General features: G+C 47.2%; 1 protein-coding gene across 2 annotated transcripts in view; it reads left to right on the top strand.

Annotated features, from left to right (window-relative positions):
• VIT (vitrin) overlaps window positions 1–16,621 on the top strand; it is a gene marked incomplete at both ends in the record, with an annotated part of 93,993 nt that overhangs the window by 49,174 nt on the left and 28,198 nt on the right. The window contains 3 exons of one of the 2 annotated variants that reach the window (XM_080814636.1): window positions 2,119–2,196; window positions 7,315–7,491; window positions 12,429–12,485. In XM_080814636.1, the coding sequence (XP_080670762.1) occupies window positions 2,119–2,196; window positions 7,315–7,491; window positions 12,429–12,485 (312 nt within the window). Of the gene's footprint in view, window positions 1–2,118; window positions 2,209–7,314; window positions 7,500–12,428; window positions 12,486–16,621 lie in introns of those variants that run through there. The other variant, XM_080814637.1, reaches the window with a different exon arrangement.

Genomic DNA, 16,621 nt, shown 5'->3' with positions numbered 1-16,621 from the left:
CATTTCACCTAGTGACATTTAACCAAAACACTTCTTGCCAATTATAGCAAACATGTGTGTGCTTCTGCTCTGCCTCTTCCGAATGCGTGAGAGCGGAGAGCACATTGCGGTGGAAGGGGCCTGACTGGCCGGCAGCCAAGACTTGTCCCCATTCTCCGGAGGCTCGGGTTTATGTGGACTGGGTCCGAGTCCTCCTCAGAGGGCTCAGGTGCCTCCGTGACCTCTCTCTAGGTTTTTATTTCTAATTTTCACACATCACTGTGCTGCTTCAGTTAATTCACTTTGGCAGGCAGGGATGGGAGCAGGAGCTGGGATGTGCATTTCTGGTCAGCACAATCTTTTGACAGTCCAGGGATAGGCAAGGTCAGAGAGGCAAGGTCAGAGAGCCGTTTTTTTTTTTTTTTTTGGATCCACATTTCAGAAAACTGAGCTCATGTTCCCTTTCCTCTTGAATAGAAGCAGACAGCAGAGGATTTCAGATGCGAGAGGAGTAAACAGAGGGAGACCACGTCTCTGCGGTGTGCTCTGTTGATCGAGTGGGGCCCACAGCCCTGGGGCCCTCCTTGGGTCCGAAATAACCCCGATCAGTGTTATTTGGAGGAGACCCAGACAAGGGCGGGGGACCTGGAAATGCCACGCTCTGTTCCCGTGGAACTTTAATGAGATGAAATAACTCCATAAGCCCAAACATTTTGCCTCATCGCCACTTTGAGTGATATTTATAGGCAATGCCAGCATAGAATCTTCCCATCTCTCTGGTAACATATAGTTCCAAAAGAGTATAACTTTTTTTTTCATTAGATCCTTATAACTTAATGGAGAAAACTGGTCCATATCATTGTCTGTATTTCCTGAATGAGAAAAATGAGAGTCTCCAGGATTGAGGCAGTTAATTAACAGCAAATAGAAACAGAAACTTTGAGGTTCTTATTCCCAATTCCAGGCCCTTTCTGAGTCCCTGTCATTCCATCTGCTTCATGACTCTGCAATCCCTTGTGTCAATAGGGCTTTTGGCAAAATCATGTTCTAGATTCTGTCCCACCCCTCAGGGTCTCCATATGACACTCCTCACCATCACCCCAAGCCTATCCTATAAAACTACTTCCTTAGGTTGCAAGGTAAAATTCTTTCATTATCAGATGTAAATATTAGATGACAGGTGAGACTCCTCTGAGTTGTGACAGAGATCTAAGCATTAAGGTATTCCTTCTCTGAATAAATCCTTACTGAGGATCTCCTACCTTGCAGACACTGCTCTAGGCACCAATTCGACACTTACCAATTGAGACTGATCCCCTGCCTTCTGGGGCGGGGGGGGGGGGTGGGGGGGGTGAGGGGAGGCTTCTGTATTGCAAGATTGCAGGTGACACTTGCCATCCCACTGTGAAGCAAAACTCCTGCAGTGGGATGTCAGGCATCACTTCCTGACGGAGGGAGGCTTTGTGGGCGGCAGCCTTCTTGGGGAATTTTCAGTTCTGTCAGGCTTGGTACCTCCTCACCCAGCCCCGATCTCCTGATCATTTTTCTTTTTTATGCCTCCTTTGTTTCCCTGATACATATTAACATTCCTTCTCATCGCCTGGCCTCTAAACTCTCTTTCCCTAGGTGGGTAACAAATGCTTATTTGAAACCTACTTTCAGGTTTCTCTAGTGCCACGGAATTCAGATGGATCCCACAGGGTCCATGAAAGGGAGGGAGAGCCATTCTGCAGAGCTAGCCTGTGACCAGGCTCTGGAGCGTCCAGGAGGAGACAGGGGGAGTGTTTTTACATCCATCTACTGACCTCATTAAACATTCGACACCACATGTATGGAAACCTTAGCTTCCATGTCACATCTTCATGAGCAGAATAAGGGTTACTAATGGGAACTCTGAGTCATGGAGATTTTATTGCTTCCTTTCCAATATTAATAAAACACAGGCTCTACAGGAAAACAAAACATCACTTGACTTTCTTATTGTAATCAACAATTCACCTGGGGGGAGACTGACGGATTTATTGAACTCCAGAGAGATAAATAGGAAGGAAGGAATCAACTTACCAGAACAGAACCTTCTAAACCCTCTAGCTCTAGAAAGAAATCATTTTTTTTTTCATTTTTTTTTCTTTCTTGCAGAAGGTAAACCTCAAAAGGGTGTAACCTACCCATCGGCTCTTACATATTCATCAGCGAAAAGCCCCGCTGCCAAAACAGGCAAGTGTTCATGTGTGATGTCATCTAAAGCTTCCAAGTTTGTAAACACATGTTTTAGGAGGTAGTATAGAAATTAACATTGTAACGGGTCAAGCTCCACTGACTCCAGCAATATTTCGACAGATGCCAAGAGCACAGGCACAGAAATCAAGGGGATGAGAAGGCTAGGCTGAAGGGTGATGCTTTAGTTTTGGGGTTTTGTTTTTGCAACTCCAAGATCATTTCTGTGTTTGTGTCATTTGCATTCAGAATGACTGTAGCCTTCGATTGTACCGTATTGTTGCGTTAGAAGATGGCAGGACATTCTGTCTAGAAAAGTTCCCTGGCAGCTGAAAGGGGAAAGGCTGTCTCTGCTTAGGTATGAAATGAAGGGAAGCAAAGGGGATGATGTGGTATATGTGTTCATGGAAAGCGACTCATGGAAATAATCCAAGCCAAAGATACACTGTTTATGAGGTCGTGTTGACCCAGCTTCCTGTGAACCACAAACAGAGTACAGGTGGACCTCAGGCCAGGAAAATGCCTTTTCCTAAGTTTCTGTGTTAAAGTGGGAACTGTGCTATGCATTACTGTGTCTTTGGGGGCATTTTGGTTTCCCACACAGAGAGAACGGATAAATGTCCCTTTCCAACATACACTTAAAAAGGATACTTGGGGTCTCGCCCAGCTTCTAGAGGAACCACTCCTTAAAATTATAGTTACATTAAAGAGTAAGTTTTCACCAATTCAAATAAAAAAATTCCAGTGAGAACCATAAAATGGTGATCCCCTTGTGGCTACCCAAATGATAAAATTCCTATAGAAAGTGCGGGAGGCAGACGAGATGAAGATGTGAGGGCCGTCAGTGGGTTCCTCCAGTCTTGGCATGCCCCTATACAAGGCTTCCTAATCCCTCCAAGACTGTGAGTTAACAGGTAAATCAGGTCAGGATGACCCCTCAAAGCATAATAACCTTCTTCCACAGGGAAGTATCTCACTGAAAAAATTAGAAAGGCACCTTAAAACTATAAAAACCAAAAGCATCTTGATTTGCCTGGTGCTGCTCCTGCTGACAATGGACTTTCCTAAGATTTAAACACTGTTTCCCCAGGCAGTTAGCAATCACCAACAGGCAGCTGTTACTTGGCTAGAGACTCAGGCTACCGTGAGCTAAATAAAAACAGGGAAACATTGGTTTGTAGAAGCTCACCAACCCCGAAAAGGCACATTGCTGGTGCTACATGCAAGTAAATCTTTATTAGAGGTTGCTGAGCTGGAGTGGCGGCAGGAGAACCCTCTCCTGGTTCCCTTTGGTCATTGCCCCAGCCCCTCCCCCTGGAGGAAAATCAGGCTGAAGTTTATGATAATACATCTGACTTCCTAAGAACCTCCTGCCCTCACTGCTTGTCCCCACCAAGGCCACCTCTTGCCCCTATCTTGAGAAGAACACTGTTTCCACCGGAACTGTAGAGGGATCTTGGGCCACCCTCTGATGGGAACCACATTCAGGAATCTTGAGGTTATTTGTGACTTGCCTTCCACTTTGTTCCCCTTTAGAGGAAAAATGTGGAATTTGGGATCAAACAAATGTGGGTCCAAATCCTGGCTCTGCTACCAAATTTCTGTGAGACCTTATGTACATTTCTTGACCTTTTGGAAAACATATTCCTTACTCTAAAAATGGGAATTCTTGGATTGGCTTCCAGGATTGTGATTAATATCAAATGTAAAGTCTTATATAAAAGAGACTGTCACAGTGTCTGGCACATAGTAGATGCTCAATGATATTAGATTTCCTGCCCTCGTGTATAATCCTGTGGCCCGTAGTGAGTTAGTGGCAGGAAGAGCTAAATCCTCTCCATCACTCTGACCTCCAGGCATTGCTGCCAAACTGGCTTCAGTGTCTTTCTCGTGGTGTCTCACATCTGACACCTACTGCAAGAGCTGTTTTCCATTGGGGGAAGGGGGTGTGTGACATAACATGATAATAAATGTCAACTACTGCCATTGATTGAATACCTACCATGTGTGAAATAAAATCTATGTGATTAGGGCCCTGGGGACTGCATTTTAACACCTTCATCATGGCCTAATAATGAATCAAGCTTAGGGAACCCTGAGGACCTCCTACTGCTGCTGAGAAGGTAGTCATCTACATTCTTCGTGACCTTGGGGTGTCTGAGTGGCTCAGATGGTTAAGCATCTGCCTTTGGCTCAGGTCATGATCCCAGGGTCCTGGGATTGAGCCCCCACATCAGGCTCCCTGCTCAGTGGGGAGTCTGCTTCTCCCTCTGCCTCTGCCCCTGCTCATACTCTCTGTCACTCTCTTTCTCTCAAATAAATAAATAAAATCTTAAAAAAAAATTTCATAACCTCATCCAAAGAGTAATATGTTAAGTGCCTACAGGAAATTTTGATATGTGTTCCCATGAAAATCTTTGAAAAGATTTCCATGAACTTCCATGTACCTGAGATTATATGTAGAAACTATTTTACTGGTTTCATTTCAAATTCCTCAAAAGGAACCAGGTGCTACGAGGACTTCACTTTGGGTCACCCCTGGCCTTATGTTCAGTAAGGAGTCGGGAGCAATTGGAGTAGAGCTCTTTCTCTGTCTTTGTCTAAAAGACAGTTCATTGCATGCGGGCGAGTAGGCAGAAACAACAGCCCATGGAAGACCATGGAAAATGAGAGATGGCCCTTTTGGTTGAATTGATGACATGCTTGAAAGTATCTGTGTTTTAAGCAGGTAACACAAATGGCTGCGCTTGGGATATTTAATCTGCTCTCCGGCAATCCGTATTTGCAAAGGAAGACTGAGGTACATAGAAATCTCAGAGTTATCCAATGGTATGAGAAAAAGCTAATTCATAGTTTCAGTATCTAATAAGTGTCAAGTGGCAAAAATATTCATTATTGTTAGAAGTTTTATTTTTAATTTAATTGTGGTTTAATTAATAATTTGCAAGTAAAATGTACTGTAGGCTTTTTGTATTTCTTTCCAAATTAATAATTTTATCCTAGTTCATCAAATGTACAAGTCATTCTATGAAATGGCTTTCCCTGTATAAAGCAGGTCCAATCTGGGCCTGTGTCCCCCTGCCAAGGCACTGATGCTTCATAGCATTTACCGGAGGGTGAGGCAGAAGACTATTTTGGAGAAATGAGAAACTTCCCTAGGACTTGTTATGAACACTCAATTCCTTTGGAGTCATGGGAATGTCATAAATCACAAAAGCGGTTTTGCCCCAGGGTGGCGTGAAGCCTGGCTGACCCCCCAAGGCCACTGCCAGCTCTTTAGCAATTTGTCTGGCACAGTCTACAGGCAGATTTAAAGGTGACCCACTGTTAGCAACAACAGGGTGAATGAGAGATCTGTCTCCTGTCCCGATGGCCCAGTGCCTACAAGAGCAGACTGAAGGGCCAAACTCCAACCCGTGCCCAGGGCACCTTTGGCCGACCTGCTCTCCCGAGTCACTGCTGTGACTCCCACAGAAGGCAACAGCGGCAGGGTGACAACCGCGCAGATGTTAGCTCTGGGTCGTGGGTCTACATGCCCCTTCAGACATCTGTCCGCATGGCTGGGCCACGGCCACAGGGCGACACCATTTCCCACGTGCTGTATGTGTCAAAGGGGAAGCTGAAGGGTTCACAGGAAGGGTGCAGCGCCTTCTCATCTCACATGTGAGCCTCTTGGCTCTGTTCTGTGCACCAGAGGGGCATTAGCCCCAAGCAGAGTTAAAAGCTAGAGCTAGGACGTTGTGGGTAGCTGAAAAATGTCCCCCACCAAAGACACCCCTGTCCTCATCCCTGGAATCTGTGTGTTCTTCTGTATCTTCTGTATCTGGCAAAACACAAACAGGAAGAGGGAGGGGGACTTTGTGGATGGGACTAAGTTAAGGTTCTTAAATGGGGAGGTTATCCTGAATCATCTGGGGTGGTGGCGGGGGCAGGGGGAGATTTGATACACGTGGAGGAGAAGGTCATACGAAGATGGAGCAGAGAGACACCTGAGGATGTCAGCCGTGAAGCTGGAGGAAGCTTGGTGGCAATGACCAAGGAAAGCCAGCAGCCACCAGACGGTGGAAAAGGCAGAGAGTAGATTCTGCCCTCGAGCCTCCCAAGGGAGTTCAGCCCCGTGAGACTGATTTTCAACTTCTGGCCTCCAGAACTCCAAGAGAATAAATTACTATTGTTTTCAGCCCCTGAATATGTGGCGATTTGTGACAGCAGCCCTAGGAAGCTATTACAGCTACACCAGTGTAGAAGCTGGTGTCCCTGCCGTGGGGCTCAGGAGACCCGTGGAACTGGTGGCTATTATTCCCTCCCAGGCCTGGGGCACTGCTTGGTTTGCAGGTCATTTTTTGTGTCCTTCTGGCACAGATCCATGGTTGTCAATTCAATAGCCAATGGCCACTGGGTAGCCCCTTGTCCCCTTGCCCTGAAGCTTCAGAGAAACTGTCAAGGCACCCGGAGTACTAATAAACAGAGACTTGTTTAAAATCACGGAAACAACCTGAATCATTACACGTGAATGAAGAGCATAATTTAGAGGTAGAATCTAGATGATCTTTACCATCTAGTTATTTCTGTTATCCCATTTTACAGTTGAGAAAATTGGGGCCCAGAGGAGTTAGTTGACTAGTCTTGAACCAATCCAAGCTAGAGCATCTAGAATGTATTCTCTAAGAGGTAGTAGGGGAAACCCCAAAAATTCCTTCCATCCCTGGGTCAGTGCTAACTGACACAGCAGAAGACAGAGAGACAGAGAGCCGGGGGGGTGGGGTAGGAAGAAAGGGGGAAAGGAAGAAAGGAAGTAAGAAAAAGAAAGTTCATGAACCATTGCTTCCAGCGTCTGGCAAATTAATCTGGCAGTTAATCGGGTTCTACCCTCTCTGTGTTGCTAGAGTATTTAACCATTGTTTAAATATTTTATTGTTATTTAGTGTTTAGTTTGTTTATTGGCTCATTGCTCCGTCCAGGTTGTACATTCTTTTCAGAAAGGTGGATTTGATCCTTCTCAGTGGCTGGCACAGATCTTTGCTCGAAGCTAGCGTTCAATAGACATTTATTTGGTTTCTGTCCTCAAGAGCCTACCATGATTTCGTAGGCCCCAGTGTCATTTCATCTTTTTTACAGGTGAGGCCACTAAAGCCTATCAGAAGCCACCAGTCCCAGGAACAACGGCACAGCCAGTCACCCCGATGCAGGCCGCCGAAGCCACAGCTACGAGCCTGCCAAAGCCATCCCCATCTGCAGGTTCAACCACCAGCAGCCTCAGACCACAGCCCGTGGGCCACAGGAGCTGGGAGTTGGGTCAGTAGGTAGACTGTGTGTTGTCCTGTGCTAGCAAAGTAGGCTTTCGGAGTCACGGCTCTGTCTGAATGCTTGTGTGGAGTGCCCATCTCCCACCGTTTGAGCTGGGTGAGGGGTCATGCTGAGACCTGGGCCAGGAGTATGTGGATGTGTCCTTCCAGACTCAGGGGTAGACTGGAGCCTCATGCTAATTCAGGACATGCTATGAGCTAAGCAGACCATGTCAAAGGGGCTGAAGACAGACTCAAGAGTGGGATTGCTATTGTCAGACTGTGGAAGGTAGGATATTACACAAAAGTTTCCTATTGCAAAATCCTCATTTTTCCAAAAGCCCAGCTGAAGGAATAGTAGGGTTCAGTGGAAATACTGTTGGGTTTTCAGTGACACACTGTATGTTCTCGGACGTCTTCAAACATTAGAAGCAAACAAAACAAAACTAAACAACTCCTATAGGGAAAACCAGATGGCTACATTTTTATTCCTTTCCTGATCATTTTTTATGCATCCATCTCTTAAATCATGTTTTAGGTTTTACCAAAGTCTTTTTTATGAAATTAATCTTGGTATTACATCAAATAGGACCTTAAGAGTTCGTCTGAGGACCCCCTCTCTAGTTTTTACACAGGCTTCTCTGCCAGCCACCCAAAGCTAATCAGCACCCCTCTCACTTCTAAGCATCTTCTGGCAAGAGTCTGGAAAATTCCACAGCAGGAGTGACAACTTTTGTCTCAGCAGGCCTTTCTAAATATTTCCCACCTGGGACCATTTTTTCCTTCGAGGAGGAAGTGCCTGGGTCTTGTTCTGTTCAGTGTCACCTCCAGCTTCCAGACATTTCTGCCACACAGCATGGCCCTTCCCCCTCCCATGTCAGAGCCCAGCCATCATTTCATCCTTTTCTCTAACAAATAGTATCAGCACTTACAAGGCGCTAGACACTCCTTGAAGCACCTTACAAACACTCCCCTAGGATATTCTCGGACCAGCCCTCTGCAGTGAATGGATGACTTCTGCTTTGACTAGTCCCTTGTCCTGCTGAGGAACCCGGGGTGTGGGGCTGTGAGCCAGCCAGCGCAGCTCACACAGCTGAAAAGTGGGAGCCTGGTTCTCCTGGAACTGGCCTGCAGGAGGCGTCCCTGCCATCCTCGAGCCCCCCAGGCACGGATGAGGCCATCATAGAAGCAGGGGTGTTAGGTACCATCAACTCCCGCTGTGATGAGTACCAACAACAACAATGGTGTGCAGGTCAGTCCAGGCTTCCCTGGGCAAGCACACCACGCACCCTTGTAGTCAGTGTTCCTAAGAACTCTACCAGTAGAGGAGTATTATCAGTCCATTCAATGAATGACCCATGGAAGAAGCTATGATATAAAGTCCTCAAATAAAAATACCATAAAAATACTGTCTGGAATACATAGGACCTGCCCCCCATCCCGTTGCCGTGTAACCCCTGCCGACTGGAGCACAGGCTTACCGTGCCCGCCAGCGAGACACATAGGGAGGAAGGAAGGATGTTGGGTGGGGGAGTCCCACAGCCAGGAGTTTTCCTCTTTCTGAACTTCAGGCTCTCGACTTTTGAAGCCCTTGATTCTTTCAAAGACTTTGGCATACTTGACTAAGTTGTTTGCTCGTGGGGCCTCCTTGGAGGAGGTCGATTCTTACATAACAGATATAATTAAACACGTGGCATATTTATTTGGCTACACTGGGAGGCTGGAAATCCTGGGACACATTGGGCCTGTGCTTGTAGAAACCTCAGCCACCTCAGGTTGTGGCTCCCAACCTGGCACAGCCTCATTGTTCCTGGCCGGGGCACAGGGCCGTTGGCCGGCAGCCTCCCAGCCCATCGGCCTCCCTGCCCAACCTCGTCCAGCACCCGCGCCCAGGCCGCCCCACGGACTGCCAGGCAAACACTCAGAGCGAGCGTTCCGGCCCGTAGCCACCCTAGCTGCCAAGAAAGAGGCCAAACTGGGGAGGGAGGAGGGGATAGAGGGCAAGAAAAAATTACATTGCCTGTTCAAAGGATTTTCTGTAGGAACGAAGAGAACTGAAAATGGGTGTTTGGAATGCCTGTGTCTTTTTGTTAATCACAGTTAATTGAGATACTTTCCATATAGCATACAATTCACCCATTTAAAGTGCACGACTCAGTGGTTCTTAGTAATCACAAAGTTGTGCAACCAATACCATGACCGATTCTAGAACATTTTCGTCACCCCAAAAAGAAACCCTGTGCCCATGAACTAATCCCTCCCTCCCCAGCCCAGGTCATTGCCCGTCTACTTTGATGAATGCCTCCATTAATGTATGGCTATAGATATTTGCTCTGATATTTTAGCCCAACTATTTTAAATAATATTTAGTACACAGATAATCCCTTTTCTTCTTCAAAGAAATTGAGAATGTTCTGCCAGTTCTAACAGAGCAACTCTTCTACAGCTGATAGACAAGTGAGTTGTTGTTACTGCATTTATTAAGGGCTTTTCCCTCCCTTTTTGTGTGTGACTGGAGTCAAATGTTCTAGAAGTTGGTTGTGGATGGGGCGGCCAGGTAAAACCCAATTTATTTATTCAGTCAACAAATACTTATTGAGTGCCTACAATGTGTCAGGCACTGTTCTGGGATCTTGGGCTACACCTATGAACACATCCTACCAAGATCCCTGCAAAGGGTCACTTCAGCTCTTGGCTCCTAGAAGTGTGTAGCCAGAACAGGAACAATCTGCACTGGGAGTCTGTGAGTCCTCTCTGCTCCACAATGTGATAAGGAGCTGTCGTTCTCACGGAACATAGGGTAGAGTCTAGTGGAAAGTGGAAACCTCATAGCTGGAAAAGACAGGGGCTCTCCCAGTCCAGGAGGAGGGGCTGATACAGGCAGAAGAACAAGGAGGATGGGGCTGGACACCTCTTAACTGACCCAAGAATGCGCAAACCTAACAAGATAGCAAGGAACAAGTCAAGGCTGAGGGTAAGGGAGCCAAGAGCCAGAGCGACAGAGACCTCTCAGAGGGACAGGAGCGAGGCTGTTCTGTTCATCATGGGAGATACCAAGGACTACACAGGCCCCCACAAGAGCAGGTGGCTGCAGAGCCGCCACCCAGGGCCAGAGGGGGCAGCGTGTAGAAGCAGATCCACAAACGTGCTGAAGAAAGGGCTCTGGAAAAGGCCGGCTGCAAGGTCAGCTGAATCTACCACAGGCTTCCAAGGGTGGGGTGGCTTTGCTAGGCGTTATTTTCCTAGTCCATTTCCTTTCAAGAAGTGCCACAGTTGCCTCAGGAGACCTAACTGATTTCCTCTGTCCACAGAGGGGGTGGACGAAGGAGAGGAGCAGAGCTCCGCCTAATGGCACGGCATGCTCACAGCTGTGGGCATTTCCCTTTCTAGGGAGGAGGAAGGGGACCAGCATCTCTAACTCCCCAGTCCCTCCACATGAGATTTTCCCTCATCAACATTTATCTCCTCTCTGAAAGTTTATCTTATTAAAGGTATCTGGAGAACTTTTTCCTTAAAATCCAATATTACAAATACTAAGAAGAAGAGGAACCTTCCCATAGAAAAATGCGGGAAAGTCATGACCAGTTAGGCCAGAACAGAAAAACTATAAGCGACCAATAAACGTAAAAAAAGTTGTTCAACTTCACCAGGAATCGAATCATTGCAAATTAAGCAACAACATGTCATTTTTCACTGATTCACATGAGAAACTGACAATACATGGTTTGGTCTAGAGTGTGGAGAAACGACCCAGAATTTGCACTTATGGGAGTATATCCTAAGGTAATTATCATCTGAGGGTGAGGAGCCTGGACACAGATGTTGTTCCTAATAAAAAATAAAGATAGGCGGTTTAATTGTCCACCATCAGAATAGTTAAAGCAATTACCACCCAGCCATTAGCATTTCGGTGAATATGTGCATTTACTGACCTGAGACTGGCCTGTGACAGATTGTTAAGTCAAAGAAGGGGGCTACAAAACAGCACAGGTACCGACCTCATTTTGGTACTTGTGTGTTGTACGTGAGAATGTGGGCATAGAGAAAAGGATACAACAGTTTCTGCCGTGGTTGCGTACCTGTAACTGCAGATAGAGGAATTGCAGGTGAGTTCTTACTGTACGTGGTATGTGTTTTTACAGTGAGCACCTGTTCTCGTTACAATTAGAGAGAAGACAATGCTATTTTGAGTTTGTATTCAAATAATTGGGACAAAGTCAAAGAGAGTGAAACATTGACTGTGGATAGATTCTGTTTTCTGAGGAACTGGTAGTGTTCCATGACCTTCTATCTCTTCCCTTCTGTGAAATTTGGTTCTTTCCCTCAGCTCATTTTCACATGGTTCCCTGTCCCCCCAAAACAGACTTTGCATCTCTCTTTACAAACCCCCCTCCCCATCCTCCCTTTTAAAGCCTTGCTTCAGAGAAATTGCCTAATAAATAATGAATGCTGAAGTGTATTTGATTTTTCTCACAAAGTAATTAACGATAACCCATTGTGTACCTTTAAAATGACTGAAAGCTAATGCTATTTGCATCAGTAACATGTTAACGCCATTTAAGCAAATTGTGAAACGTCAAGTCACATTGATACTGAAGGATTACTTTAGCCGCCTCAGGAGTGTCACAGGTGAGGAGAATTATTGTAAGAATAATGAAGTGTAAAAAAATATGGCCCTTTAGCAAAAGATACATACTTTGACAATTGTGAAATACTAGGGTTATAATTACCTAGGATTTTCAGTCAGTATTTTGAGTTAAATCCCCACCCCACCCTGTTTTTTTTTTTTTTTCCATTTCAAGGCCTCCTTGGGGCAGGTTCAGACCACCCAAGGACAAAGCTTTACCTTTGTTCTGACCTTGGTTGGTAACGTCTTGCTAGCTTGGATCATGGAAAGAATGAGAGCAGATTAAAATTCATGCTCTGACCAGTGCCGTGTTATTACAGATCTCTGGTCCACCAGCTCCTACGCAAGCGGCCACCACAGCCCTCGAGCCAATCCAGGTAAGAACCTGAACTCACCTTTCCAGCTCCTCACGGAAGTCTAGAGTGTGTCTGTCGGGTTTGCCTTCCCAGATACCTGGCCATTTGATTTAGATTTGGGCAGAGAGCCTTAAACCGGTGATCCCAACAGAAGATACTGCTCAAGGGCCTTACTTGTAAGGAAACTTGAAAGGAAAGCCAGGGAGCCATTAAATAAGCAAGGCTTTCACCAGTTGCTGTTCCCTGGAGGCAATTTTGTGGCGGTTGTGATCGAAATTCCTAAGGATTCAGTAAGGAGGCTCTTATAAAGCTGAAAAAGGATACTCTCTGGGGTTTGTGCTTGAGGAACTAGGGTAAAAGAAAGAGAACCTTTTTTAGCATTGTCTAGGAAAGGGCAGGGCCAGCTTTGCTTGGGTACTTCTCTGATATGGGGAATAGAAACGCATTCTCTGGCCTCCAGGAATTCTATGAATTATGACACTCCCGACTCTCCTTTCTTCACTTCTGGGTGCATCCCTTAAAGGTTTGGCCCAAACACTGGGATTGCAGAGGGATGAGGCAAGCTCTCTTCTCTGCAATCCCCATGAGGTCTGCAGAGATTAGAAAGGAAAAATCGAGCAAGGCTGGATGCTTTCTACAAACTCTGCTCAGGGCTTGGGCCAGGAGCGGATACACTTGATAGAAGGACACAATACCGTTTGCAGCCACAAGGCACTGCCATGGTAGGGGAAGGGGGCTCGGGGTGGGGCTGGGGAGGGCAGGACCTCCTGAGGAAAAGAGTTCAAGCCTTACTCTTGCCACAGGATACTAGTCTGTCCTCCACATGTTAAAAGATTCCTGGAGAATGTAGGTTCTGTTTGGCTTTGATACCGGATCAGAGCAGGGGCTCCCCAGGGGCCCCCAGATAGGACTCACATCTAGGAGCTGCACCATTGTACCTTTGCCAAAGGACACGCTGTTGTCCTGGACAAAGGGTTTAAAGAATCAGATTGCTGGACAAAACAAGGACTCCAGGGCCATCTTAGCCTTCAACAGGCCCGTAGGACTCCTCAGGCAGCCAAGCATGGGGCACTCCCTCCTCCTGTCCCCGTGGCTAGGAGCTCTGCCTCTGCCACAACCCCCAAAGAGAGAGCCAACCACAAACAGGTCGACTGACCTCCAAGGAGAAGTGGAACCGGGGCAAATGAAGGGAAGAGAGCAGTTTGCTGGCGACATGTGAGTCAGCTGGTGCTGTGTCATCCCCTCAAATATCCAAACTCAGGATTCTCCCCAAGATGTTTTCCAGAACCCTGCCGGAGCACAGGTCAAGCTGGGCAAGCTGCTGGCTGCTTACCATCCCTGCGCCATCGCACCGGCAAACACCTTTCTCCCCACACACTTGTCGCTAGCCTCCGCAGCTCATCTCCACATCACCAGGGTTTGGGGGCAGGCCAAGGTGTTTCTACCCCTAGAAAATGTTTCTTTGCCTTGTCTGTTCTGAATGTGTCAGAGAGAAAAGTGTCTGGCAGTCTGGACACCCAGTAGAGTGTCCCTGGGCTGGGTCAGTTTGAGAGGTCTCCAGCTGGGCATAGCCCAGGACCGGCCTCGGGGATTGAGCTCAAATACCCAGAGACACCACCGCAAATCAGATGTAGTTCCGGGGGTGGGTGCAACAAGGCACAGTACCTGACCTCCAGCTCTGACTTTTTACTGCCAACAACCCCAGGTTACTCTCAGGGTTTGACCCCCCTTCTTTTCTCTAACCTTACCACCTCTGGTCCTCTACCTCTGAGCCTGTTTCTTTTCTGTTCTCCTTCACACTCCCAGCAATTATGCTCTATCTCCTCGAGCCTCACAGATGCTCCCAGCTCCCTTTGTACCCTCAAATCCTACCCACTTCTGCGGCTCCTCTCCCTCCATCATCATCCCCGACACTGCTCTGAGCCTCCCACCCACTCCCGGAGAGCCCTGGCCTCAAGAGCCCCTCCTAGCCCATGGGTGCCCGGACCTCATTAGGGGGTGCCCAGCCTCCTTGGGGCTCCTGCAGGTGGACACTAGCCACTCGCACACTGTGAGTAAAGGCAGGTCAGGATGCTTAAGGTTCTTAGATGCCCTTCTGCCGGCTTTATCCTCAGAGACGATCATGCCTATCAAGCAAGTCACTCAATTCTTTGGCTAGAAAATCATGGAAACATGGGATTGGGAAGAATTGCATAAGGTGCTTCTGCTCTCATTCCCCACCAAACAAATGAATCCCTTGGGGCATGCCAGACAGAGGCTTTTGCCCTAGGTCAGAGAACTTTGAGTGAGCCATTAGGGGATTCCCAGCCCCCTCACTGTTGACAGAACTTTCTAGAACTCCGCCCCACAGGTCCTAATTTTTCTGAACTGGAGCTTCTCCAAGTGTGGTCCAAGGACCCTACTTCCAGGGATTTTATAAGGTTCTCCCTTCTCCTACTGCACAACTGTGTGAGGCCAAATTTTCTTTGCGTACGTGAACCAAAACAACATATCACACAGACGGAGGAACAGGTATCAGATTTGGGCCATCTTTTCTTATGCCAGACATGGAAGAAAGTTGTCACTCTTCTCACTGAATTGTTTTAAAAAGCAGCTGTTTCTCATAAAAAGTATGTTAAAACAAAATAGCTCTATTGTGAAGGGGGGATATAGTTAATACTCTGTTTCAGATGAGAGAATGCATCATTTCAATTTTTAATATAAGAACAATAGATATGACCCCCACAAACAACAGCCCTTTGGGATCTTAGGTCGTTTTAAAGAGCATGAACTTGAGAGCCTTTCAGATATACAAAAGGAGCCTTCATGTCCACCTTTAGGTCCCATCTTTCCTAGGATAAATTTCTCCAGTTCCTCCCACAGGTCCTTCTGTGACCGCGGTACACCCCTTAGCTATACTCCAGTCTGTAAGTGACTCAGAGCAGGACACCCAGAGCAGAACAAGAGACCGCGAGGGTTGTGTGCCCAGGAACTGCTTCCTCCAGCCTAAATATTGCTCCTCCATGAAAACATCCCCAGTTGCATTTGGAAGAAGTCCTGTCAGCCCATCAGTTCATCTCCTCCTGAACTGGCTATAACTCAAGCACCAGGACTTTTTCTCTTACACTTCTAGAGAAGCAGATCACACCCATCCCGTCTCTGCACCATGGAGTTTTTTTTGAACCCAACTTAGAATATCACACTTGTCGCTATGAAATTCTCTTTTAGTTTCATCTCTTGCAGTCTTCCTGAATCTTAATTCTGTCGTTTAGTGTATTAACTATCCTTCCAACTTTTCTGTCATCCACAAAATTGATGAACATGCCACCTGCCTCATTCTTGTCACCGATAAAAATACACCACATGGAATCAAATTTCATGAGCCCCACTAAACACCTCATCTGTGTTTGGGGCAACCCATTACCAGACACGAGCAGCTATATATGGACCCAGTGAGGTTGTCATTGACCTCAGCACTTCATCCTCTGCTCCACAGGACACCAGGCTTAAAACCCCCTCCCGCCATGCCTTCTGCCCACTGATGCCCACTGAGGTAACTTCCCATATCCCCAATTTACGCCACCCCCACCCACTGCAGAGGAGCTCATCTTCAGTTTAAAGAATACACATTTACCGAGCACGCTGTATGTCAGACTCTGTGCCTTGGGTTAGAACTACAGAGATGAATCAGCTATTTTCAGATTCTAGAATTGTGCTGTGCGAACTTTTGCCTCTACAGGTAGAGGATCCCATCCTCTAGTCCCCCACAGTTATCAGCAAGGCCATTGCCCTCTCTAGGCCCCAATGCCGGACGCTACCCCTCCTTCCGGGCCCTCTGAGTGGGCACGGGGGCCACTGCCTGGGCATGGCTGCTCCAGCTCCCACCCCCGGGGAGGGAGGGGTACCCCTGAAGATTTCAGTTAGAACTCAGTGGCTTTTCCTCAGAACCATTCTGTTACACGCTACCATGTTTGATCAAATAAGCTTCACTGGCCTGGAAGCCCAACCTCATGTCGTTTGCATGAGAAAAGGCTGCCAGGTCCCAAACCAATATCCCACATGGAGCTGGGAGGGTAACTCTTGTGGAAACCCAGGATGGCAGATGTTTCGCGGGGACGACGGCTCCCCGGGACCCTCGGCCTGTCCTGGGCCCCTCTGAGAGCCCCGTGCCAGGGCAG

This window comes from Martes martes (genome assembly GCF_963455335.1).
Source record: "Martes martes genome assembly, chromosome: 9".
In the NCBI taxonomy this organism is placed as follows: Eukaryota; Metazoa; Chordata; class Mammalia; order Carnivora; family Mustelidae; genus Martes; species Martes martes.
The sequence above is the reverse complement of the archived record's forward strand: the minus strand, read 5'-3'. Positions and strand labels throughout refer to the sequence as shown.